General features: G+C 47.5%; 2 protein-coding genes across 4 annotated transcripts in view; one reads left to right on the top strand and one right to left on the bottom strand.

Annotated features, from left to right (window-relative positions):
* The window catches only part of SCRN1 (secernin 1), a 55,362-nt gene extending 36,756 nt beyond the window's left edge, over positions 1–18,606 (top strand). For both annotated transcript variants that reach the window (XM_032483784.1, XM_032483785.1), the window contains exons 4-8: positions 492–694; positions 1,604–1,798; positions 3,982–4,147; positions 12,202–12,382; positions 14,606–18,606. In XM_032483784.1, coding sequence (XP_032339675.1) covers positions 492–694; positions 1,604–1,798; positions 3,982–4,147; positions 12,202–12,382; positions 14,606–14,764 — 904 coding nt within the window. In that variant the 3' untranslated portion in view covers positions 14,765–18,606. The remainder of the gene's footprint in view (positions 1–491; positions 695–1,603; positions 1,799–3,981; positions 4,148–12,201; positions 12,383–14,605) is intronic.
* Positions 18,607–18,972: 366 nt separating this feature from the next.
* The window catches only part of WIPF3 (WAS/WASL interacting protein family member 3), a 70,808-nt gene continuing 65,258 nt past the window's right edge, over positions 18,973–24,522 (bottom strand). Inside the window, exons 8-10 of one of the 2 annotated variants that reach the window (XR_004321436.1) lie at positions 24,120–24,196; positions 22,317–23,761; positions 18,973–22,208 (exon numbers count right to left, since the gene is read on the bottom strand). Coding sequence is in view for 1 of the 2 variants with exons in the window: in XM_032483786.1 (XP_032339677.1) it covers positions 23,738–23,761; positions 24,120–24,196 (101 nt within the window). In the remaining variant the exon portion in view is untranslated. Of the gene's footprint in view, positions 23,762–24,119; positions 24,197–24,522 lie in introns of both variants that reach the window. The other variant, XM_032483786.1, reaches the window with a different exon arrangement.

The raw sequence follows: 24,522 nt of genomic DNA on the forward strand, positions 1-24,522 counted from the left end.
AGTGAACTGCGTGCTCAGAGGACAGTGGCTGGCTCTGGAAGACTTTTATTGGTAACCAGAATACCTGGTTGGAATAATAGAGGTCAAAGCTGGGCTGTGCAGAGGCTTCCTTTCTCCCAGAGGCAGCGGGGGAGAACAAGGGACCGAGGAGGGCCTCGCCAAGGGCTGGAGCTGAGCCGGCCAGCTCTCTGAAGTTGGCGAGCCTCCTTCCAAGACGGAGAAGCTGCTGGGCCCCGGACTCTTCTGTCTGTACGGAAGAGGGGTGTCCAGAGACAGAAATCATCTCCACGCTGTTGAAACGAATGTGTGAGAGATGTGTATTTATCCTGAGTTCAAGTGCTGTTAATTGTTTGTGTATCGGCCCAAGCATCTAATGTAGTCTCATACGTTGGCTTTCTTCAAAACCCGGCCTCGTCCCAGCCTTTGATCACTCCAGGAATAATTAGGTGGTGCAAAATGGCTGAGGTATACTTCTGGTTTCCTTGCTTCAGGCTTGGTTTAGAGAGAGGGACGACAGCTAAAGAAGCCTTAGATGTCATCGTCGCCTTGTTGGAAGAACACGGACAAGGTGGGAATTATTATGAAGATGCAAATTCCTGCCACAGCTTCCAAAGTGCATTTCTGATTGTGGATTGTGAGGAGGCCTGGGTGCTTGAGACCGTGGGGAAGTACTGGGCTGCAGAGAAAATGACAGGTGAGTTGGGGTGGCCGGCGGGGAGTTTCCAGGACAGGAGAGGCTGGGGCGGATGTTGCCTGGACTGACGGAAACCATGCTGCTCCTGCAGCCCCTCTGTGTGCTGCCTCTTCAGGCTGTCACATGCCTCTCATTGCTGGGCTTCTGCTGCTGGAGAGGAACTTGGGGTTTTCTGAGCCTGGAGCCAAGAGCTGTCAGCACTTGGGAAGTACACTTCTAATATTTCATACTGACTGCTGGCTTTTGGGCAGAATTGGGCAACCAGTTCTTAGTTATAATGATGACATCCCAGAAACTTCTCAAACTCACACGTGTGCGCGCGCATGCACACACACACACACACACACACACACACACACACACACACACACACATTTGCAGGTATGTTCCATTATTTGAAAACAACTCAATTTCCATGTCACTGTTTTTCTAAATGTCGGGACTGAAAAAAATTTGAATGAAGAGGTATCGTATTTTTATTTTTGATAAAAACCATATATATATTTGCGCAGAGGGTGGCAGTGTAAACTGTTCCTTCAGGTGAAGCAAGACTAAACTGGAGAGGAGGGCGTGTCTATAGCTGTGACATTTGTAAGTCTTGTTAGTAGCACAGAGCCTCTTTCAAAGAACCTTTCACTTTTCTTGTAAGTGGTAACTGCTTGGGGTTTATTTGGCCAGATAAGTGACTGTTGCTCATTTAAAATGTGATGATGGCTGGTCAGGACTGGTCATACCTTCTGGGAGATCTTAAAAGAGGGCCAAGGATCGTCTGTTTCTCTCTTCAAAAATGGAATCTTCTTCCTCTAGTTAAGGGCAAGTTGCAGGGGAGAGATGTGCTGTAAATTTCCATTTCTTGATTAAGTCTTTATGCATCTATTTCTAAGTAACTGGGCTTTGCACTCTCTACAGAGGGAGTAAAGTGCATTTGCAATCAGCTTTCTCTCACAACTAAGATCGACGCAGAGCATCCTGAACTCAGGAGTTACGCGCAGAGTCAAGGTTGGTGGACCGGAGAGGACGAGTTCAATTTTTCTGAAGTTTTTTCTCCAGCTGATGACCATCTAGCCTGCTGTTCAGGCAAAGACAGCTTAGAAAAGCAAGAAGGTGAGTTAGTGTAGCCCTTACAATTCTCCCTCGCATATCCTTTGTCCTGCAGCAATTTCAGAGACCTTGTTTGAACTTAGGAGAGTGAGCAAGAGGAGGAATAGAGAATAGACCTTGTATATAGAGAGCGGCTTGTGCTAAAGCCCCTGACGTGCGGGCAGGACGGCAGTTTGCATTTATTTTTACATGATGCTTCCTCATCCAGGGACATTTCCTGCTTCTGTTTCTCCTTTAAACGCTGATGTTGTCTTTGTGATACTTATTGCAGCCTTGCTTATACCTCAGCATTAGTGTATTTGCCTTAGCCTCTCCCTGTATTTTCCTCTCCCATTAGCCTGCTGGGTCTTGACGGCAGAGGTGTTGTCTTTTCCTCATCTTAGGATCACCTTGTGACACCTGTTATGGGTCTTTGTTCCATGAACATTTGTTGAGTGGAATTGTTGAATTGAATTCCCTTCGCAAGCCCTCTGCCTTCCACCCAGCATTGACTTAATCATAATCAATTTATGGGTAAATGTGGTGACTGGATAGCTTGTTTCTCTTGTGCCTGAGTGGAAAACCCCTCCACATAAGCCACAATGACCACATTTTACATTTGCTAGTGATACATGTGTTTGGTCATTTCAAATAGAGATTGGCAAGCTGTGACCTGTTCTCAGGGCCTGTTTTGTAAACGCAATTTGATCGGCACACAGCCACACTCATTTATTTAGCTGTTATATTATGGCTGCTTCCATGCTACATGGCAGAGTTGAGCAGTTTCAACAGGTAAGCTATGGCAGAGATTACATGGGCCGTAAGCCTAAAATAGTTCCTGTTTCTTTAAGAAAAAGTTTGCTGACCTTTTCCTGAAGAACACTTCAGAGCTTTTGCTGTAGAACTCAATTAAAATATTCTGGGTAGGAAGGTAGGAAAGTATCCATTTTAAAATGGAATTTTAAAACTAACTCTAAAAATTTTTAATAAAAGAAACCCTAGCTTGATAAAAATACAGAGTAACAGTTGTGAAGTAGTTCTGCCAAAATGTCAAGTCTAAATCTGGGGAAGCCTCTGGATCTAGCTGCTCATTTACTGGAACTACAGAGGATGGAGGCACATACCAAATAACACCATCTGTAAAGTCCGTCTTGCAAAGTCCAGGCTGTGGGAAAGGCTTCAGGAGAAATGGCTCAACGAATAAAATGCAAAGGGGAAAAATAAGAGGCAGAGAGTAAAGGAGATTTAAGAGACATTGTCAACCTGTTGAATGCTGTTTTAAATCAATAAACTCATTTATGGGACAGTGAGGAAATTTGAACACTGGATAGTTGAAGAGCTTAGGGACTTACTGTCAGTATTTTTAGGTGTGACGTGTTATTAACAGAGATTTACAAAGAGGGTGTGAGTTGTGCTAGTGAAGTTTAAGGCACCTTTTTCTTATGTGGTGCTTTGATTTGATTTTTGTGAGCACAGACTGAAAGAATAGTGTTCAATAAAATTATAATAGAGGGAGAAAATGTAGGACTGGAATCCTTTGTAGTCAAAGACTTGTTAATCCGCTTATCTGAAGTCAGAGACAATAGTTCTAATGGCTCTAAATATTCTAGATACTTCTCTGTGTATGTTCCCCACTGCAGAGAGGTCATTCTCCAAATACAACAATACTGACTAACCAGCAAGATCGTACCAGAGAGCTTGCCTGGTGGACTGCATAGATTGCACATACTTTTTTATGAATATCATTCTATTGCATGCTGTGCTAGTTGAGAAATTGCTAAGTGCCATAACAAAGAGACCCCCAAATAATGTGGGTTAAATTGATTTCTCTCCCATGTTATAGTCCAGATGTATATGGACAGTCAGGGGTCGGGGGTGGGTTGCTCTGCCTCAAATTTGTGACTTCCTCTTGTGGTCCACTTACTGGCATCTCCCAGCCAGCAGGAAGGGAGGGGAAAATGTGAAGGGCAAGCATTCCTCTTTACGGACGTTATGGGCAGGTTGCTCACATCATTTCTGCTCACCTCCCGTTGGTCAGGAGCTATCACGTGGCCACACCCAGCTACAAGGGAAGCTGGGAAATACAGTTGTAGTTGGGCAGTTCTGTTCCCAGCTGTAATATCAGGGTTTCTATTACCCAAAAGGGAAGGGCTGACGGATTTTGGTTAGCAGCTTGCCTCCCCTCTCTCTCTTTTTTTTCTTTACAGAAAGCATCACTGTGCAGACTATGATTGACATCTTGCGGGACAAAGCCAGCGGGGTCTGTGTTGACTCCGAGTCTTTCCTGACCACGGCCAGCATAGTGTCTGTCCTGCCTCAGAACAGAAGCTCGCCATGCATTCACTACTTTACAGGGACCCCAGATCCTTCCAGGTTTGTCTGAGACACAGTCATGCAGGTGGCAAGTGTGTGCTTCCCTTGAAAGCTCTTCTAGTAATCACACACTGAGGTCCTGTACCTCCCCTGTATAGCTGAGTCGAATGTTTCAGTCATTTTCATGGTGGCCAGTGCAGCACAAAGAGCTTTGATTAAGGGACATTCTTGGCTTTAGTCACAAAGTGTTCATCACAGTCATGGACTCAGATTGGTTTAAATTCAACAAACATTTATTAGTATATATTGTGGGCCAGGCATTGTGCTGTATGTGAGGGATGTAAAGATAAATAAGACCCAGTGAGACAGAGAGATACAGGAGTGCCCAAGATGGATCAGAACGATTGATCAGAACAACCAGTTCCCATGAGTCAGAGGACAAAATGGTCCAAGGGCAATGCAGATTGAAGCAGCTTCAAGTGCACTAGCTTCTTCTTTAAAACATTGTGTTTTAGAGAGTTGCTTTCTGCCCACATTCTTCAGCAGAGAGGTTTTGCCGCACAGCATTTAAGAACACAGCCTCTAGAATGAACTGCCAGGATTTTGAATTCCACCTCTGTCACTTCATAGCTGGTGAGTTCCTTAATCTCTCAAAGCTTCAGTGTCTGAACTATGGACAGAATACCAACCCCTACTTTTATGTGCTTTGGGGGAGGATTAAATGAGATAATGCAAGTAAATGCATAGTAGATCTACTTATTTTTCATTAAGACTGTCTCTGATCTAGCGGGCAGACAGCAGCTCTTCTCCTGGGTAACGTTCAGTCAGGCACATCGCAGATCACATTGTCAGCGGCGTAGACACAACCATCCAGTGGTTTCTAAATCTGTTCATTATCAGAATCACTTGGGGGGATTTTTGAAAAATACAAATGCCTTGACCCAAACCTATTGTATCGGAATCTTTAAGGTGGGCTTAGGAGTTTGTCAGGTAAGTTTGGTCCTCAGCCTGGAAAGCTCTAGAAGACTGCTCATTCCAGGAGGGCTCTAGTATTTTTCTAGTCTTCCACTGTCTGGGAACCGTCATCATTGTTTGAGTCAAACATTGTTGAGTGAGTGTCAAACCTTGCACTCCGCTACTAGGGAATCTGTAGCTGGTTGATTTCATTAGCTTTCCAGCCAAAAATATTTATCCTCCTCTTATTCAGGAATACAAGACAGTGCTGGTGCCCAGCTAGGGACCATGTCTTAGATGACTCAAGGGAGAAGCCAAGTACCTTTCCTGACTCTCTGGCCTCACTATTGCCAATATCAATACTAGCAGGACTATTATATTTGACATAAGCTATTCTTAGTTTTCATTCACTCATTTATTCATTCAACAAATGCTCATTAGGCACCTGTCATGTACCAAATATTATGCTTGTAGAGTACTAGAGACAAAGTGTGTACAAGATAAGAGGAGGCACGAAGGAGATAATGAAGGGGGAACTTCACAGAGCAGCATGAAACAGCATAGGATGGCACAGAGTTGCAGCTATGCATCTTCTTGTAATGTAAGTTTCCATTCCTCCTCCAGCTCCCCCCACCCCCACCCCAGTACACACATCCCAGTACACAAGCCCAGCGTGCTACTTCTCTTGATAAGCCTTAACCGCTCAGCACTAATCTAGACAACCTTTCAGGACATGCCTCTTGTTTGACTCCAGCTGCTTTCTCTTGATTTTATCCCCTGTTCTTGGTTCCATGGCCCCCTAGCACCCACTTTTTGGCCCATCAGATTAGGGGCTTGTCCTTCCTCTCCCTGGTGTCTGCACTTTGTGGGCTCTGACCTCACCTGCTGGTGGCACAGCAGCCTCTTGTGAGCCCTCTCTGCTGGCCCACAGGGTGCATGTGGGCATTTAGAACCCATCTGGACAGCTCTGCCAAGGTATCTGGACATTGTTCTTTAGGAACAGAAGCCTTTGAAGGCATGGGTTGAACTGAAGAATGACCGCACCAACCCTCTTTGCTCCTGAAGTCTCAGACACCTGCTCTAATTGTGCTTAGAAGACAGGGCTTTGTGATGTCAGCATGTGAAGATGAAACAGTTCTGTTTCCTAGACTAAAGTACACGGCCTAACACAATTCTAAAAATGAGCTGGAAAATAGCCTTTTAATATCTCAAGTGGAAATTTCAAGTAACTTTAAAAGAAAATTATTCATGGTTAAATTAATTGAAAAGACCTTAAAGGATATTAAGGGCTTCCTGGAAGATGTTCATTTTTATTGCCTATGGTTAAACAAGCTACATTTCCTACTGTGACTACAGACCTATCATAGGTTTTTTTTTCCCTATTCAACATTTTAGTGTTTCTTTGTAATTGGGCATGTTCACATTTTGTATTTTGTCACCAGGAGGCATAATAACCTACTCCTGGGTTTTTAGGTAATAAAATTAGAGAAATTTTAGCCAGCTTCTGCTAATGCTGAAAACATTAAGGAGATGTTTGCAGGAAATAGTTTCAAAGCAGTGGACTTGCAAAAGATTATGATCAAAGAAGACTCTATTATTTATCCTCCCAATTAGTGCTGGAAACCAAAGGACATGAGCTTACTACTGTTCTCTCTGCTTCAGCACTTCGCCCCTTTGCTGACTGCATTAATTATAGATCCTTTTCTCGAAATAACTTGTTCTCGCGTTCCCTTTTTTCTTCCTCCGTCCCTCCCTTCTCTCCTCCCTCCCTCCTCATATGTGCCAGGTACTATGTAAGTTTGAGAGCTGGAAGCAGATGCAAAAGTCAGAGTTTGAGAGAGAGAGAGAGGGAGGTGCAAAAGACCTTTAATTAATGTTATTGAGAAGGCAAATTCCATCATATTAATGGTCTGTTGAGTCAGCTGGTGCCTCAGTCATCCATATTATAGTGACACTGATTGGCTGTAGTGCACTGGGTCTGACCTTTGCAAGCCATTTCCTCAGTGAGGGCCAGTACTTGTCAAAGCTACATTGATGTGAGGAATCGGGGAGGAAAGAGCAGAGAGGTAGCTTAGCATTTGGAGACGGACATTTCCGAGCGCTGCCGCGTGCCGGAGCCTGTGAGAGCTGATTACGTCACCTCTTCCCAATCCTGTGTTCAGCGACGTCTCGTCGGTAGCTTGAAATGGGCCACAATGTGTGTGTTTACACTGTCAAAATCGGCAAACACCATGAATTAGGGCTTATTGTTTTCAGAGATACGGTTGTCAAACCGGCACATCACTGAGAGAACCCCACATCTGAGAAAACACACAGATACTCAAGATGCTGGATGGATAAACCAAGAAGGGGAGAGAATTAAACATTCTTCCATTCTAAGTATTAGAAGGCTATTTCCTGACTCATTCTTTAATCGTATTAGGGTGTGTACTTAAGCCTGGGAAACAGAAAATAGGGAGGATGTTCTAGGAAAATAGGGTGTTCGATCCACTGTAGTGGCAAGGAGCTGGGGAGATGCAAGGGACGTGGGGTGTGTGTGCGTGTGTGCGTGTGCGTGCGCGCGCGTGTGTGTGCGTGTGTGCGTGTGGGCGCGTGTGCGTGCGTGCGTGTGTGTGCGCGCGCGTGTGTGTGCTCCTCTTCGCCCAGTGTTCTAAGCTTGAGAGGCTACCCTGCAGCAGCTGAGACTGTCTCATCTGGTTAATTCAAGTGTTAGTGACAAGTGGCACCTTTTTGTTACTGGCGATAACAGTAGGGGCCCTAGACACTGTAGTTGATGTAAATGCGGTTCGGGGCACAGCCTGCACGGGCAGACACAGAGCTGAGGGCCCCGTGTAAGATATCACCTCCTCCAGCTTCATTCCCAGTTCTCCCAGCACTATCTTTTTCCTCTCTCCCACCCTATGGATTTGACTTTTCTCAACTTCCCAGGGTATCCGGATCCAGCTCTAAGGGTGTCCCACGCTCCTAAAGCACTAGTTCTCTCTCCCTCTAAAAGGAAACACCCTTCCCGAATAGGTTCTGCTCTCAGCCAGATGCAGCTTTGGCGATATGATTAAAGTGACTCACTGAATCTGGGGTGACCCATGGATGAACCGCTCAGAGGGACACCTGCGCTTGAGAGAAACTGGTTCTTCTGGGCTCTTTTCAGATTGGTTCAAAGTTGGGCAGGTGCATCTGAGCAGGAGCCTCTGTGCTGCTCCTCCTGTGCCAGCGGGTCTGCCGGGGACTCCAGGGCGTTGGAGAAGCCTGGCTCCTTTGCTCCAGGAGTTTCTGCATCTCCAATAATAACAGAGCCATGGTTGAAGTCAGAAGTGTGAGCTGGCCGTGGATACTAAAATTCCAAACCCCAAAGCACAAAAAGCATTTTTTTTTCTGCAGTAGCATCATGTGTATATGTATTTAAAAACCCACAGAAGGATTTACAGGTGAGAGGTAGCAGGGAGAAAGTGACATTACATTTAGAAGATCTGAATTTAGTTCTACATCCGGCACATGTTAGGAATGTGCTTTTGAACAAAGCACTTAGCTTCTGTGAGTCTCAGTCGCCTCATCTGTAAAATGGGACGGAAGTTTTTGCCCTGCCTTGTTCATTGCTGTATCCCCAGTACCTAGAATAGTATCTGGTACTCAGCATTATTCACAGATTGATTGAATGAATGAATGAATGAGTGAAATACCATGAAAGCACTTTGAAAATTATGATATACTATAAAATGTTAGAGACTTTCGTGATAATTTTGTTTTCCTTCCCAAGGAAGAAACAAATGAGAGGAAAACAGATTTTTTTTACACTGGCTTAGTCTGTCCATCACAAGGTTTAAGAAAGAGAAAAAGGACTGGTAAGGCAAAGGTGCCTCCAGCACGTTTTTTGGCTGTGACTCAAAGTGTCACCCAAGGTGAAATCCTGTAGACTCAGACAGACCTTGCAAGCCGGGCTGGCTTTGTGTCATCAGGCTGCGTGCCTTGGACCTTGGATTTGTCTCAAGGAGCACTGACAGGTGCAGTCACGTTGTTTCCTTCAGTGATGCTCATGGCTTCCTCTGTTTAATTGCCCTTCATGAGGATCCCTTTCGCATAGCTCAGCCACCTTTAAATCTCTTTGTTAACCAGCTGCTGGGCTGACTCTGCGGTTGGAAGCATTTCCCCTTTGGGGCCTATCATCCTGTATTCAGGTTACATGCGCCGTGGAGGGGGTGGGTGACCAGAGCCAGCTCTGGGTTAGGTGACTTCTCTGAAGGTCAGTCTGAGAGGCGGCTCTGAGGACAGAGCAGAATTAGCTTTCTAGAGCCCCCTCAGCTGCATCCCCTTGGCCATCCTTGGGGTGGGAGACTCCACGTGGGTGATGAAGTGGGCCCCGCCCTGGCTGGGTGTGCGGGGAGGGGGTCATGACCCAGATGGCAGTTCACTTTGCCACTAGCTGGGCATGTGACCTTGGTCAAGTCATTTCATCTCTCTGGGCCATTCATGAGCATCCATTCATTCGAGGGGCATTTGAGAAGCTACCATCTGAGGTTCAAGTGTGGGAAAATGTCAGAGTATCTTCTCTCCTATTTGGATTTTTAATGCGATTTTCTGTAAGGATCAGCAAGAAATCAGAACATTTGGAAACCCGAGTTATCCTCATTGCCCTTTTCTGGATACACAGACACAAATTATCAAGACTGAATTATACATAATTCCTACATCCTGGCATATAAGTATTATTGCAGTTTATTATTGGCAGTAATTTTTATTTATTCAACCTCAAAAAAAAATCTCCCTTACCACCTGACAAATCTACGCTTCATGTTTTCAGCAACTCCTTATAGACTTTGGAAAAAAAATTTCTTGGAAAGCTTTGGCTGTTTTAGAATATTGTGGGAACCTGATCATATTTATTATTTATTTATTTTTCAGGTTAAAATGGATAGATGAGAGGGATTAACATCTGGTCCCTCCTGTCTTAGAAACCCCATCAGACATGCTCACTGATGTTAAACTAACCTCCACATTCCAATGAGTGTGATAGAGTGGTCTGTGTTTTTGTTGTGCTGTTATCTGTGTATTGGGTGCAGAAGACCACGACTGCTTAGCATGAACTTCGTGGAGTCAGAGTCCCAAGTCCACAGGCCACATGACATAGAAATGGAAATAACACAACAGCTTTAGAAGCTGAAAGGGATGCTAGAGAATGTCTCAGTCAGGTGAGAGACAGAGAGGGAAGATGACGCGCCCCATGGTTGGTCAGAGGTGAGGAGGGCACATGCACCCCCATCCTGACTCAGCCCCGTTCCCTGTCCCCGCTGTCGTGAGGCAGAAAGACCCGGAATAGTAGGTCAGCAGTCCCCTTGGGGCCCCTCAGGGCCACGGTTCTCCCCCACGAGGCCAGAATCAGAATGGTTGTGAGTCACCCAGTAAGTAAAGCACTGACATTCCTGAAATTAAATGACAGGTTTCTCGATGAAAACATCACTCCCACATGGGCTTTTGAGGGGTAGAGAAAAGGGGTGGGGCGCAGGGGCTTGTGCAGGGTAGCATCAGTCACGCAAGTGAACATCACCCGTGTCCTGAGGCCGGTGGAAAACAGGAGAACAGGAATTAGGTCCAGGCCACCTGCCTGAGCCTTGTGCATCCTGGCGGATGGGACCCGGCATGGGCCCAGCCTCCTGTGTGTGTTTGCGTCACCTGTGAGAACAGCACTTATCCTTAACCAGTGCTACCACTTCGCCAGCTTGGGGTGCAAAGGTCTCACTGCTTTCAGTATTCGGAGTAAATGAGGATGAGCCCGACCTTGCGTGCTGTGATCAGGGTCTTTCTTTCTCACTTGAGCCCCCTTTCCTTGATAACCTCAGGGAACTGACCTCAGAGGTCACTCCTCATCACCACGTCTCTGGTCGTGCTCCTCGGACTTGGATGTCATGAATCCCCCGGGGACCTTGTTAACATGCAGCTTCTTTTCAGCAGGATGGGGGTGGGGCCCGAGGGTGATGCCAATGCCTCGAGTCCAAGGACATAGTTTGGGTACAGGGGTCATGGGTTCCCAGTTCTTTTCAGACAAAGGCAGACGTGAAAATGGTTGCAAGGCACACTGGCCAGGCTGCTCTGGGCACCTTAGCCCAGGCACCTTGGGGCTGAGACAGTCAACATCCCAGCTCACTTCTAACCCACTGGAGGCACAGAATAAGCCAAGGTGCACCAGTTAAGAGGAGAGAAAAATAACCAAAATCCGACCCATACACACGGGATGTGGTTGTGTGTCTCATTCTGTCCAGTTGTTATTGCAGGTGCCCCCTGGGGTGTGATGGAAAGCAGGCCACCCTCAGGGCCCAGAGGTGCCTGTGATCTGCCCAGAGCACTTTGATCCAGCCGCGTTCTTTCTGGGTGCAGAGCGGGGCCAGTGAGGCTCTCTCCTGAGTGTTACATACATTCAGCTGTATTGGCCTGGGATCCCAGGATGCAGTTCCTTAGGCTGTTTAGAGGGGTGTGTATGTCTAGGGGGTATGCTGACATGTGCCCAGGTGTGCACAGGTACACGCACACACGCACACACTCACACACACAGCCCTGTTCCCTAAGACACCTCCTCGTGCCGAAAGAGCTGCATCGGAGGGTTCTTGCATTAGCCACCTCTATGCCCTCGCTCCCCTCTCACACGACCAGACTTCTGTTCTCTGTGGTGTGCCCTCTCTGGGGCCCCTGGGATTTTTTTTTTTTAAATCTGTCTCCTCCCTAAGTCTTTCAGAGATACCCTAAACATTTTCAAATAAGGGAGAACCTAAAAAAAAAGAGTGGGTCTCGGAGCCCACCTTTCCAGGAGGCCCCTTTCCACAGACCATGGTAGAGAAAGACCAGCTCAGCCTGATGGACCCTGGCACCCTTTCCTCAGAACACTGTGTGTCTATTTGCCTTACTGTATGTAGCTGAAAGGGGCTCTCAAATGGCCTTCCTGGAGCAAAGCCAGTCTGTTTTGTTGTCTCTCGCTGTAAATAGAATTTGCAGCTCATAAATGGCGATTCGTTTTACTGAAATAGTCACTGACATACGCAGTTGTGTCTCTCTTGGCATGCGCCCACCGCGCTCCGTGAGCTGGCCCGGGGAGTGCTGGCAGAACGAGGGCTCAGCCTCTGGTGTCCGCAAGCCCCGCTCTCAGTCCGGCTGAAGCACCTTTCCTTTCTCGCCAGGTCCATATTCAAGCCTTTCATCTTTGTCGAAGATGTAAAACTTGTCCCCAAAGCACAGTCTCCCTGTTTCGGGGACGATGACCCTGCCAAAAAGGAGCCTCGGTTCCAGGAGAAGCCAGACCGCCGGCACGAGCTGTACAAGGCCCACGAGTGGGCGCGCGCCGTCCTGGAGAGCGACGAGGTGAGCCTGGCGGTGCACCCCGAGGGGGCGAGGTCGCGGGGAAGGAGGCAGGGAGGCGGTTAACAAGCTCATCTCCCTCCTCTCCAGCAAGGCTGCTCCCAGAAGCCCAGGTCCCAAGGCCCTTCCCAGAACGCTGGTGTTAATGGTCCGCCAGCCTCTTGAGACCCAGAGAAACAAAGCCTCCGCTTTGGGCGCTTTTCTGGAACTCAGTGGGCTTGAATATTTCTCTTTCATTTGCTGTTTATCCAGGAATAACGGAAGTGTGCAGTTCTAGTCAGGGGAACTGCTTTTCTGCAGTCAAAAATTCTTTGCATGCTTTTGGAGGTAAAAAAGTTATACATGATGGCAACACTATTTAAAGATGCAATCGTAATCTTATTTTTTTTTTAGCGGAGGTACTGGGGATTGAACCCAGGACCTCGTGCGTGCTAAGCATGCTCTCTGTCATTGAGGTATATGCACCCCTTGTATGTTGTTTTTTAAAAAAAGTGATTCTTCAAAAGAGTTCTGGAGATGGATGGTGGCGATGGTTGCACAGCCATGTAAATATACTCATGCCACTGAAGCATACACTTAAAAATGGTTAAAATGATTAATTTCATGTTCTGTACGTATTTTTTTCACACACAAAAGTTTTTTAAAACAGTTCCTAGTTTTAAAATAGTTACTCTTCTAAGTGCAACCCTCCCTCGCCCACCCTTTGGTTAATAAAGTTACAAGACATCGGTTCAGACAAGAGCGGCGCTCCATATGCATATGCCCACGGCAGCCAGTAGCGATGGGCTTTCATATAAAATCCAAGTCTCTATTTTGCTGAAGGAAGAAGGAAGGAACGTGGTTGTTAGACGCTCACCTGCTTCCCAAGCACGTATCTAATGGCTTGTAAAGGTCCAGTTTGTCCTGAAGAAAGGGACGTCTTTTAGGTAGACTGGTGCATGCATTTTGTGTGGACCAGGTGAGCTTATTACTTTCTTACATACGCCGGCTGGACTCTCTTAAAAGGACACAGAGAAGGTAGGGTTGTCAGTAGATCCAAATGAATTCAGAACGTATCTCGGGGAGAGGGAGTCTCCCTATTTCCAGAACTTGCTCTCTGTGCCACAGAGGTGACCGTTTTGACATGTAAAAGTCGCACAGTCACTTCATACCTGTCCTCCCTGCCACATGTTTCCCTGGATCTATGAATGCCGCCGCCACACTGCACTGACTTTTGTCCCGGGCTGTCCCCGCTGGTTCCTGACAGCGCGTGCTTTCTGGGTGGACGACACTAAGCCCGAATAGAGTGAAAACGTCACTCTGCGGTGCACGATTTTGTGGATGTTTGGCAACTGAAGGCAGAGGTAGAAAGGGCCGTGTGCTCTGAGGTGTCCTACGGAAAATCTCAAAGAGATGAGACTGACGAGTCTGGGTGGACTCTGAAATTTAGAAATGAGCGGCGGTTTGAGTTAAGGCAGCAGTAGGAAGAGGGGGATGGGTGGTGCCAGCAGCGCCTCCGTTCTGGGACTAGTTGGACAAATGAAAGCTTTTCACTGTCATCCTCTGTAAATGAGTGATTCCCACTTGGAAGAAGAGCTCTCACACCTCAGAAAAAAAACTCCTTCGGTGCTTGACATGCCATTTATTCACTGATCCACTTACTCCTTCCACCAGCATTTACTGGGAGTGCCTCCTCTGTCCCAGGTGTTGGAGGATAGAGACAAGCCCAGCTCTCACGCCCGAGAGATGGTGGTCTAATGGGGGCACAGGCAAGGAGACAGACCCTCACAAGACAGGACGAGAACAGCCATGGCAGAAGGAAAGGCCCGGGCTGTGGGAGCCCAGAGGAAGGGTGCTCAGAGAGGCCCGAAGATGGGCACAGGCTGACCGAGTGCTGAGGGTGAGCAGTGTGGCCCTGTGGTGATGAGAGTCTGGAGGGTCGGAGGACGGCAGCTAGCTGGGTCTGGCTGAGGAGAAAGGAGATGTGGGGGCAGGGCCAGAGGTGAGGCAAGCAAGAGCCTTGTATGACAAAGGGCCTTTCCCGAATGCCCCTCAGGAGCCCGGATTTTATCCTCAAGGCGGTGGGAGCTGTGTAAGTATTCCGAGCAGAGCCGTGACATCACCACACTGGCGTTTAGAACCATAGCTATGGCAGTCCCATAGGAGACAGATGGAATGGGGTGGATGGGCCCTTAGGCCCTTTCGGTGTCCATTGCAGTGACCCCCACTGTTTTTGTCCTCCCTCAGGAGCAAGGCCAGAAGCTGAGGAAGACGATGCTGGAACTGGAGAAGCAAGGCCTGGAAGCCATGGAAGAAATCCTGACCAGCTCCGAACCCCTGGACCCCACTGAAGTGGGGGATCTCTTCTATGACTGTGTTGACACGGAGATTAAGTTCTTTAAGTGAAGTAAGCGTTCCCCTTCCCCTTCTTATTTAAAACTTCCCACCTTACTAAATTACCAGCAAAACAAACCACTCTCCTGTCAGAGTGAAATGAGAACGTTCAGATGTGTTAAAGTCGCACTGTTAACTTGTGTTCTGCCCTGAATCTCGAAGCGCCCCCTTCCTCTGCAGTGTAACGTGTATCCCGCTTGCCTGTTGTTTGACTGTATGACTCATTGTGGATTTTAAGCTGCTATTATTGTATTTCAGTGACAATGGACACATTAGCCTTTTCACAGGAGGACTTAAGTCCATCAAACCTTGAAAGTCAGGCTCCACTGTGCCAGGTTTGCGGGAAAAGCAAAATCTTTTGAAGTCCTACTCCTCTCAGTAGAGGTTTCTTTCAGATTAACAAGAGGCATTTCTTGGTCTGGCCCAGGGCTCTTGTGTGTGTGCGGGAAGGAGGCTCCCTGGCCTCCCTCACTTTGAGTGCAGGCCTCCGAGGCAGATTGTCTCCAGCTGTGTCTTTCGAGAGATGGAACAAGTGGGAAGGGATTGGGGTTGCTCAGCTCCAGCCCCGGCTCCATCCCGGTTCCCGGGATCCGAAGGAACCTGGCCTCTGTGGGCAGTGCTGGTGTGCGGCAGCCCCACGCTGCTTCCTCGTGTGGGAGAGCTGGTCACCTGTGTCACGGGACCCTGCCTGCTTTACAGATCCAGAGGCAGCCGTGCTGGCACTGTCCCTAAATCACGCGTGCATCTCCAAGGAGGCACTAGCTGTCCCTGCACAATGGCTTCCCCGCCACACGGGTGCGGCTGTGTACCAGTGATGCTGGGGCTGGTGACTGCCATCTAGTTAGGATTCATTACATGGCCCTATGGCAGAGTTCCACCCCACAAAGCTGCGAGTTTCTTAGCTAATGAAGGAAAGAAAAGGAGAAGCTCTCAACTATTTAGATTCCAGTTAAGTAGCTGGAATCTGAGCAGCCACTCCATTATCTCAGCAGAGACTTTAATTAAACTGATTTGTTTCCCACGTCGGGTGTGCACGGAGGATTTGACTTACCAGCAGAGCCCAGAAAGGCATGCAGGGAAGACCAGATGGGCTCAGCCTGGGGAAGACAGAGGGCAGGAAGGGGACAGATGGATGGGGAAGCATTTCTCCCCGGGGTGACTGTCCCTCCCCCGCCCTCCCTGCCCAGCCTGTGGAGGAAGCAGCTGGCTTTTGCTGGTCCCTCTCTTTATTCTTCATGCCCCAATTTCCTAGTATCTGAAGTGGGCAGGTGGCGGTGGTGTTGAGGCTTATCTCCAGCTATCGAAACTCTCAACGGCTCTGAACGTGGAAAGGGACAGAGATGATGAATAGAAGTGTGTGTTAACACACCAGCTACTGGGAGGACAGGGGTTTAGTTACTCTGGCCTCACCTGTACCATCTGGGCCTGCTCCTCTTCATCACTGGTAGGCATTTGCAAATGGAAATACTATGAGTGTCCGTGATCTTGGAAGTGACTTAGTGACTCCTCAGCTGCAGTGGATCGTCAGCCGTGAGAGCTGAAAGGGCCTTGGGCCCCATACACAGATGCAGACACGGGCGGGTAGCGGGGTCACAGGTTTTATTAGAACAGATCTTTTTTCCCACCAACTTGCCTGTAAAGGTGTCAGCATCAGAGCACCGTGAGTTTTTGCCCAGCAGTTCTGCACATTCTGTATGTAAAACCACTCACTACAGGCGGCGAGAGATGGGAGGACCATTGGAGCTGACAGTTACCGGCAGCAGCCACGCACTGGGCTTGCGCTTGCCGAGTACTGTTGGGCTTTGGCCTGGGCTCTCACTGTGGCTGAGTTTAGGGTCCCCTCTTAGGTGGTGTGGCCATCCTGAGAGCGTCTTTCTGCAGCTGCTGGGCAGGAAGGGTGAGGCTTGAGAATGACGTAGGTTCCTCATTCCCTTCGAAGCCTGCCTGCTGAGGGGTTATTTAAAACGAGATGATGCAGAAAGCCACTCTAAAATTTCACCATGTGGTCTCACCCCCACCTATTAACCTATTGTGGAAACGTTTCATCAGACCTGGCATGTCTGAGATACCCAAGGTGATTAGGGGTTTGAGCAGAAGGAGACTAGTGAAGTAGATTACATAGAGGCCTGCTTTCATTATTATGGGCCAAAGAAAGGTCATGGATAACCCAGCCAGCCTTACGCCATTACCCAGCCACCTTGCGGTGGGAAACATAATGGCTACTCCTGTTAGGGACGTTGATCGTACTCCAGCAACCTCAGAGATGGGCCAACTTCAGTTAGATGTCTTGGCTAACGCTATACACCACAATTGTGATGCCACCATCTTACCACTAGGGGGCGTGGAAGCCCTTCTGTGCCACAGCCTGGCAGATGTTAAATGGTCTATGTACAGTTAAAACCCCAGTAATAGCAGCGGACAGTCTTTGTGCATTGGGATGCGTGGGGAAAGACAAGAAGAGAAGGAGGAATCCACTGGTGTGGGTGCACTCACTTCTAGTGACTTACACTAACGGCTTGCAGTATGTAGTTGGATTTTGAGCCTGCTGTTTGTTTTTAAACGCTCCTAACAGGCTCTGCTTTTGACAAATGCTTATCATTACATGGGTAATTTCTTGACCAGGGATTGCTTTTCTAAAGGCAGTATGGGGAAAGTGAATATTCAAGATGAACTATGAAAATAATGTGTAAAGGTCAGTATGTAAGTAGCTTCCTAAAAATTCCATTTGTGTATCCATTAAGACTTGGGGGAGGGGAAGGGGACCATGCATGCCTGTGCAGAAAGAAGACATAGCCATAAAGGACAGAATCTCTCCCCTACCCCTGCGCCCCATAACCAAACAGAAGCTAGCTCGTCTTGTCTAGTAGATGGATGGGGTTTACCACAGATGAAGACAGCGCTCATCCTCTGAGGAGGGGCGGGGGCTCCAGTAAAAGTAAATTAGCAGAGCGGAAGTAGTACTCTCATTTTTGGAAGTGGTTTGGAATTTTAGGTAGAATAAGGGTATACTTGAAATTACGGTGATTTCTTTAGTGCCCAATAACATAAGACAGTGTTATTATTAGAATGAGTCTTTCTTACGAGCTGTCTAACCGAGCAGGTGTATGCCTATTAGATATTAACAGGGAAGTTTCTTCACTATTGGGTGAATTATTAGATGTAAAAAATAATGATCAAGCAAGCTACTTTCCTCCCCGATGTCGTCCCACATGGGTACAGGTGTTACATAGCTCTGTCTGGCCCAGCAGGAAAGCCAAGTGGGACCTGCGTGTCAGTTATGAAACCACTAACTGCATCCTTGATTGAAGAGCAGTCGGAACATTGATGGGGAAGGTCTTCAGCTGAGCTCTGGGCTTTAGGGCTTTAGGGAGGAAGCGCAGGGAGGAGAGGGAGGGAGACCCACCGAGCTGGCCAGTCCCCTTTGGAGAGGGAAGAACGGCAGGTCACGTGCACATGCTGTCCCAGCTCTGCCTGTGTGTCTCTGTAGCCCTGGCATTTTGTTCCACATGGTCCGAAGTCCCAGCTCCTCTCCTCTGGTTTGTATCAAATGTGCTTTATCTGATAGTCCAAACATCCCGAGGTGTCCCATGCCGATTTCTCATGGGGATGAATAAATACGTACATGTTTGCAGTCATGTTGTGAGAGGTTAAATGTGCAAGCTGGAAAATGCTATGGGCAGGGAATAATAGAAGGGAAAACCTTTCTGTTTCCTGCAGTGGGAACTGACCACGTAGACTTAACAGACTTTTGTACAAATATCTACAAACCAGATAACTTCCCCATCCAGTGCTTGCCTTTGGAATTGTCTCTAAATACATCAAGCATACAATAAAAAACAAACAAACAAACAAAATTAATGTCCCATGGCCTCTTCTATCTTGTGTTTCATGAATAAATGGGCACTGGTCACAACATAGAAAATGTGTATAAAAGGGCATATATCTTCTGACTGGAATCTTTGGAAAAGCCAGTCAGTTCAGCGTTTCCTCCATTTATCCATTCAGTGGATGAATTCACTCTTTAAAAACAAACACAAAACCACGGGATACCACCTCACACTCATCAGGATGGTCATTATTAAAAAAAAAAAAACCTAGAAAATAAGTGTTGGTGAGGATGTGAAGAAATTGTAACCCTTGTGCACTGTTAGTGGGAATATAAAATGGTGCAGCTGATATGGAAATCAGTATAGAGATTCCTCAAAAAATTAAAAATAGAATTAGCATATATCCAGCAATTTTACTTCTGAGTATATACACAAAAGAATTGAAGGCAGAGTCTCCAAGAGATGTTTTCACACCCATGTTCATAGCAGCATTATTCACAATAGCCAAAAGGTAGAAGCAATCCAAGTATCCAACAATGAATGAATGGAAGAACAAAATGTAGTACACCCAAGCAATGGAATATTCTGCCCTAAAAAGGAAGGAAATTCTGACACATGCTACAACAGGGATGAACCTCAAGGACATTATGCTAAGGGAAACAAACCACTCTCAACAAGTCAAATATTACATGATTCCACTTTTACGGGGTACCAAGAGTAGTCGGTCTCATAGGGCTAGAAGGTAGAATGGTGGTTGCCGTGGGCTGGGGTAGAGGGGAACGGGGAGTTACTGTTTAAGCGTTATAGAGTTTAAGTTTTGCAAGATGGTAAGAGAGTTCTGGAGACTGACCACACGACATTGTGAAGGTACTTGAAACAATTGACCTGTACACTTAAAAATGGTTAAGATGGTAGATTTTATGTTATGTGTATTTTACCAAATTAAAAGAATCACAGATTGGTTGGTGCCATGGATGTCCAGGCATCTTCATTTTAAAGCCACAGCAGCTCCACTAGAGGAAAGGATGCCACTTAAGAAAAAAGCCAGCTCTCCCCACTCTTGTGGGGAGAAAGGCCAGCTTGCTTCCATGATTTTGTCTCCACGTGACAGGCAAAATGCAACTGAATGTTTTGTTCATGAAAATTGGACTTCATCACTGGCAACAAGTGAGCTATGTCAAGGTCAGAGTAGATGATGGTCCGTTTACATGGCAAGGAACAGTTGAATGTTTAAACTTTATTCTCAGCTCTATTTTTCATAAACAAATGCCTACAAAGCCCCAGGGTGACAGTGTATTCATTCCTTTACTAGGGCTGCCATAACAGAGGACCACAAACTGGGAGGCTTAAACAACAGAAATTTATTATCCTGCCATTCTGGAGGGTAGAAGTCCCAGATCAAGGTGTTGGCAGGATTGGTTCCTTCTCAGCTCTGGGAGGGAGTCTCTGTCCCATGCCTCTCACCTGGCATCTGGTGGTTTGCTGGCAATCTTCAGCTTTTCTTGGCTTGTAAGAGCATCACCCTGATCTCTCTCTTCATCTCCATACAGCATCCTCCTTGTGTATGTGTCTGTGTCCAAATTTCCCCTTTTTATAAGGACACCAGTCATAATGGACTAGGGGTCCACCCTCCTTCAGTAGGACCGCATCTCAACTTACATTTGCAACAACTCTATTCCCAAATAAGATTACTAAAGTATGAGGTTAGGACTTCAGCGTATGCATTTTTGGAGGACACAGTTCAATCCATAACAGAACAGGTACGTGAAGGATGGATGCCACAACCTCCTGGAGCATGGTCTGAGAATTTGGAAGTTGCTTCTGGAGTCTACAGCCTCCCGTCAAGTTGCTCCCCTCACCTCTAGGCACCACCTCTGCCACACGAAACCCCTTCAGGGGTGCCTAAAACCATGGCCGCTTCACCAGCCTCTTCAGTCAATGGCTTTAAAGTTCATCATTTACTTTGCTGGTTATCTTGGGCCATTGCTTTTCTTCTCCACTCAGATGGGCCGTTTTGGTCATCAAAGAGTTTATCTATGCCTCCACTCACAAGACAGCAGATAAAACAAGTCTGTCCTTAACTAATTCAGATGCAAAGTGTGAAGCAGCTAACTTTGAAATTAGTTTCTAGATGAGATTTATTTCAAGAGCATCTATGAATTTTAATGACTGCTCTCTCCTTCTTCCCCAGCAGCAGAGCTAGTGATCTGAGCAGCTCAGCCAACATCTGAATGGAGTGCCTGGGGTGCAGCCAGCGAGAGCTGTGCGTGTGACTGCACATGTAATAAGCAAACTGCTCGTACCCTGGAGTGTGCGTGTGTGTGCATGTGCGTGTGCGCTGATGCCTGGGCCTGTTGTGACCCAAGGGTTAAGGGCTTGCCCAGGTACTAGGAGAACAGAGGTTCAGACTCATGTTTCCCCTTAAGCCAACTTACGTATCAGGTAAACCTTCTCTCCCCCGTACCACGTTCTAAAGAGGGCACCTGAGGACAAGATAATGCAAGTGGAGATGATACTGCTCCATGCAGGAGCTTTTCGAGGGGGCGCTGCTAAGTTGAGGGGCGGTACTAAGTGCACTTTGGGTTGAAAGTTGTTCCATTCTCACACAGGTTAGTGGAATTTCTAAGCACTACTCTGCCCATTTCCTACTAATACAACTGAATAAATACAGTGTTATCTACTTTTTACAAAATGCTTTTGAGGACATTTTCCCCTTGGTTTACCCAAATACCCATTAGTTTAGTTAGCTACAAAAGCTAGGAGAACATTGTGTGGTTTAGTTAGCAATTTCAGCTCTGAAAAGAAAGTCCCCGTTTCTAACACAGGATGTTGAAGTGAGTGTTGGGTCCTGTGTAAATGCCCTGCGTCAGCCCTTCTAATGCTAAAAATGGTCGGCTTCGACGGGGGCTGGTGACCACTGATGGGCTTCACGAAGGAAGTGACTGGAAGCACTTCCACCTATTAAAGTTTATTAGGTACAAAGAAATGAATCTGCAGAGGGGAACATCCATAAATATAAAACACACGGGAAACGCTGGGGGTCACAGACAACACTGCCAGCCAGAATATGCGAGATGGTAGGGGCGCTGTGACTCAATGTCTTTACGTCCGAGTTTGTGGTCCAGGGGCTATGCCTTTGTCCTGCCGGAGGCCGGCACCGCGGGAGTTTAAGGGTGGGAATTCAGTGATGGGTCTGGAGGAGACACTTGATGCCAGGTTCCTGAGACTTCTCCCTAATTTCGATTTTTGGTTTCTGCTTGTTCCTTCCCTCTGTCCTGGAACAGTTTTATTTTTAATCTCCATCCCAGAGGTGCAGAACACGAATGTGTAAACACCTCATCAGGGGCAGGCAGTCTGCACTGAAGGTGGAACTGTCTTGGTCTAGGGCCTTCTTAATCATGATAATTAAAACCCTTGTAATTATGTTGTACAACTGGGAGGTGGGTGGGAGAAATTGTTATAATAAAAAGATTCTGACCTTTCAGGAACCTTGCAGAACCCATAAAATAAATCAGCTATGCCCACAGCTGACGGCCTGCAAAAGCTTCTTTTCCATTGATTTAGCTGTCACAACTTCGCATGATTTGTTCCCCAGAGAAGGGAACTTGACCTTGCTCAGTGGCTTTTGTCTGGAACGAGAAAGCACGACAGTGATGGAGGATACCCTCTGAGTCGTGGCTCCAGACAACAGCTAGGTGGGTGCGGTCACCCTTGCCAAAACACGCCTCACGGTGTACCTTTCTCGGATGGCTGGGTCCGGGCATGACCTCCTTGAGGTGTGAGTGAGTGAGTGGGTTATTTCAGAGGAAACATTTTTCACTGCTCTTCCCACATCTCCCTCCTTGATTTCCTTTAATCGGCAGCTATTTTGGGCCTAGACCAGGAATTAGTCTGTTTCCTTCTATTTTCTCTCCTTCCTCTGTCACAGCTTCCCCTCCAAGGATGGGGAGCATCTGGGGTCAGGCAGCAAGCAAAAACCCATTTCCATTCCCTTGCCAGCTGGAGGAAAAGGGTGAGAGAGGTGTGGTCACAGGTCACATAGTCAAGGCTGGCTGAAATCAGACCTCTCCCAGCCAGAGCTGCCAGCCCAGGGCCTGGGGGAGTCTCAGACCAGTTAGGTTCTCTTCAGCTCAGGAGGGAGCTAGGTTTTGCCTGATGGGTGGATCCAGGTTTCCCAAGGGTGGGGGTGGGGCACGATATTTGAGGCGGATATTTCACAATACATTTCAGACTACACTTTTTCGTGTCCTATTTTCCATGAAAACCCTGCACTCAGGGGAAGAAAAAAAAAAAAAAAAAAAGACCTCTGAGATAGAATTAGTAATTTACTCTAACAACGACTTATGCAGGTTTCTAACCTGCAGGGAAAATACCGAAATTTCATACAGCTCACCTCACCCTGGCTGCCAGGATGGGGCTGGGGACTTGGAGGGACCAGAGGAAAGTCGCGGGGCACTGTAAACAGTAAGAACATTGGCTACTTGTAGGATCATTCGATACAAAAGGGGCCTTGGGGGCGGTGGCATGCGAGGGGCCGAGCCCACTCTCTCGCCTGTTTTGCGTTTTATTTACATTAGGCAACAAAAGAATCCCTGTCCTACAGGACTGAAGCGAGGTGGCATCTTGTTCACTGGAGGCTGTGTGGCACTGTCTGGGCGTGGGGACACACTACTCTCCGTGAGCTGCATCATTTATAAGGCATTATCTGGTTTGATTTTGCAGTTTGTGTGATGAGAATATAAAATCATGCCAAGAAGAAGCCGTTGTGGGTACCATGAGTTTGGGAAACTAAGGGATCTTCTAAGAACGGTTCAGAGTCTAGCAAGGGCCAGCCCGCACGTTATTTACACTCATGGAATGGAAACCGGGAGGCGGGGTCAGGGCTTTTATCTGTACTGACAGATGAATGCCAAGATGCATTTTAAAAAATGGAGAAACGATGTGTTTTCTTCTTAAATTACTCAAATTAAAGTCGACTATAATACTGATTTAAAGCCTGTGCAAACCACATATTTACAATAAATAAATGCTCTAGTCAGAGCCTCTATGTCAGCTGAATTACAGCTTGAGTATGGTGAGGTCACACGTTCTCCTGGGGATGTCCACCCTGCCACCCGGACCGCAGGTGGCTCACAGGACATTGGCTTCATCTGTCATCTCACCGGAGTGTCTTGAGAGAGAACTGTAGAAACACAACGTTACCAGATGAGGTCAGGAGGCTGTACACAAATGACCCACCCCGGTCTGGGCCCCGAAGCTTTCCCTCATGCATGCAAGGCTGCCAGGGTAGGACTGAATGCAAAGTTTTGAAAGAAAAAAAGGGCCTTTAAAGATGAGACCCTGTTGTGTGCAGTGAGAGATGCCGCCTCCGGCCAGGTTAGAAAACAGTGTCTGAGCTGTCTTGTGTGAACGTGAGCTACCCCAGATGGCCGTCCCTGAGGAACACCTGACACTGTCAAGGGGAAGGCGCACCCTCAGTATCTCTGGGTCCCTGAGGAGGATTCCCGGGTTTACACTCAGAGCCCCGAGGGATGTGTTACCTGAGCATTTCTGCCTTTGATGTCATCGGAGCTCTGCCCAGCCGCCTCGGCGTGGAGCCAGGGACCAGGTGTACGGCCTGAAAGACACAGGAACCATCTCACCGTCTGCTGGCCCAGGGGCCGGCTGTGTCTTCACGGAGAAACTCTGGCTACCTGGCTCGTAGGGCTTCAGCAAAGGAACCAAGGGCAACGTGAGCCCGTCAACCTGAAACCCTCAGGCTCCTGGCCCTAGACTGGGTGTTTCCACCCACTGCTTCTGTGTCACAGACCGTGGATACAGAGGTGTCCCATCCACTGTGTTAGGAGGAGAACAAGTGATTAAGGCCTGGCATCTCAATGCAGGTGAGAGCTTCAGAGCTCCGGACACACCGCCATCTCCAGACTCTCCCGTGTGAGTCAGAAA

The sequence above is a fragment of the Camelus ferus genome, chromosome 7 (assembly GCF_009834535.1).
Source record: "Camelus ferus isolate YT-003-E chromosome 7, BCGSAC_Cfer_1.0, whole genome shotgun sequence".
NCBI classification, from domain to species: Eukaryota; Metazoa; Chordata; class Mammalia; order Artiodactyla; family Camelidae; genus Camelus; species Camelus ferus.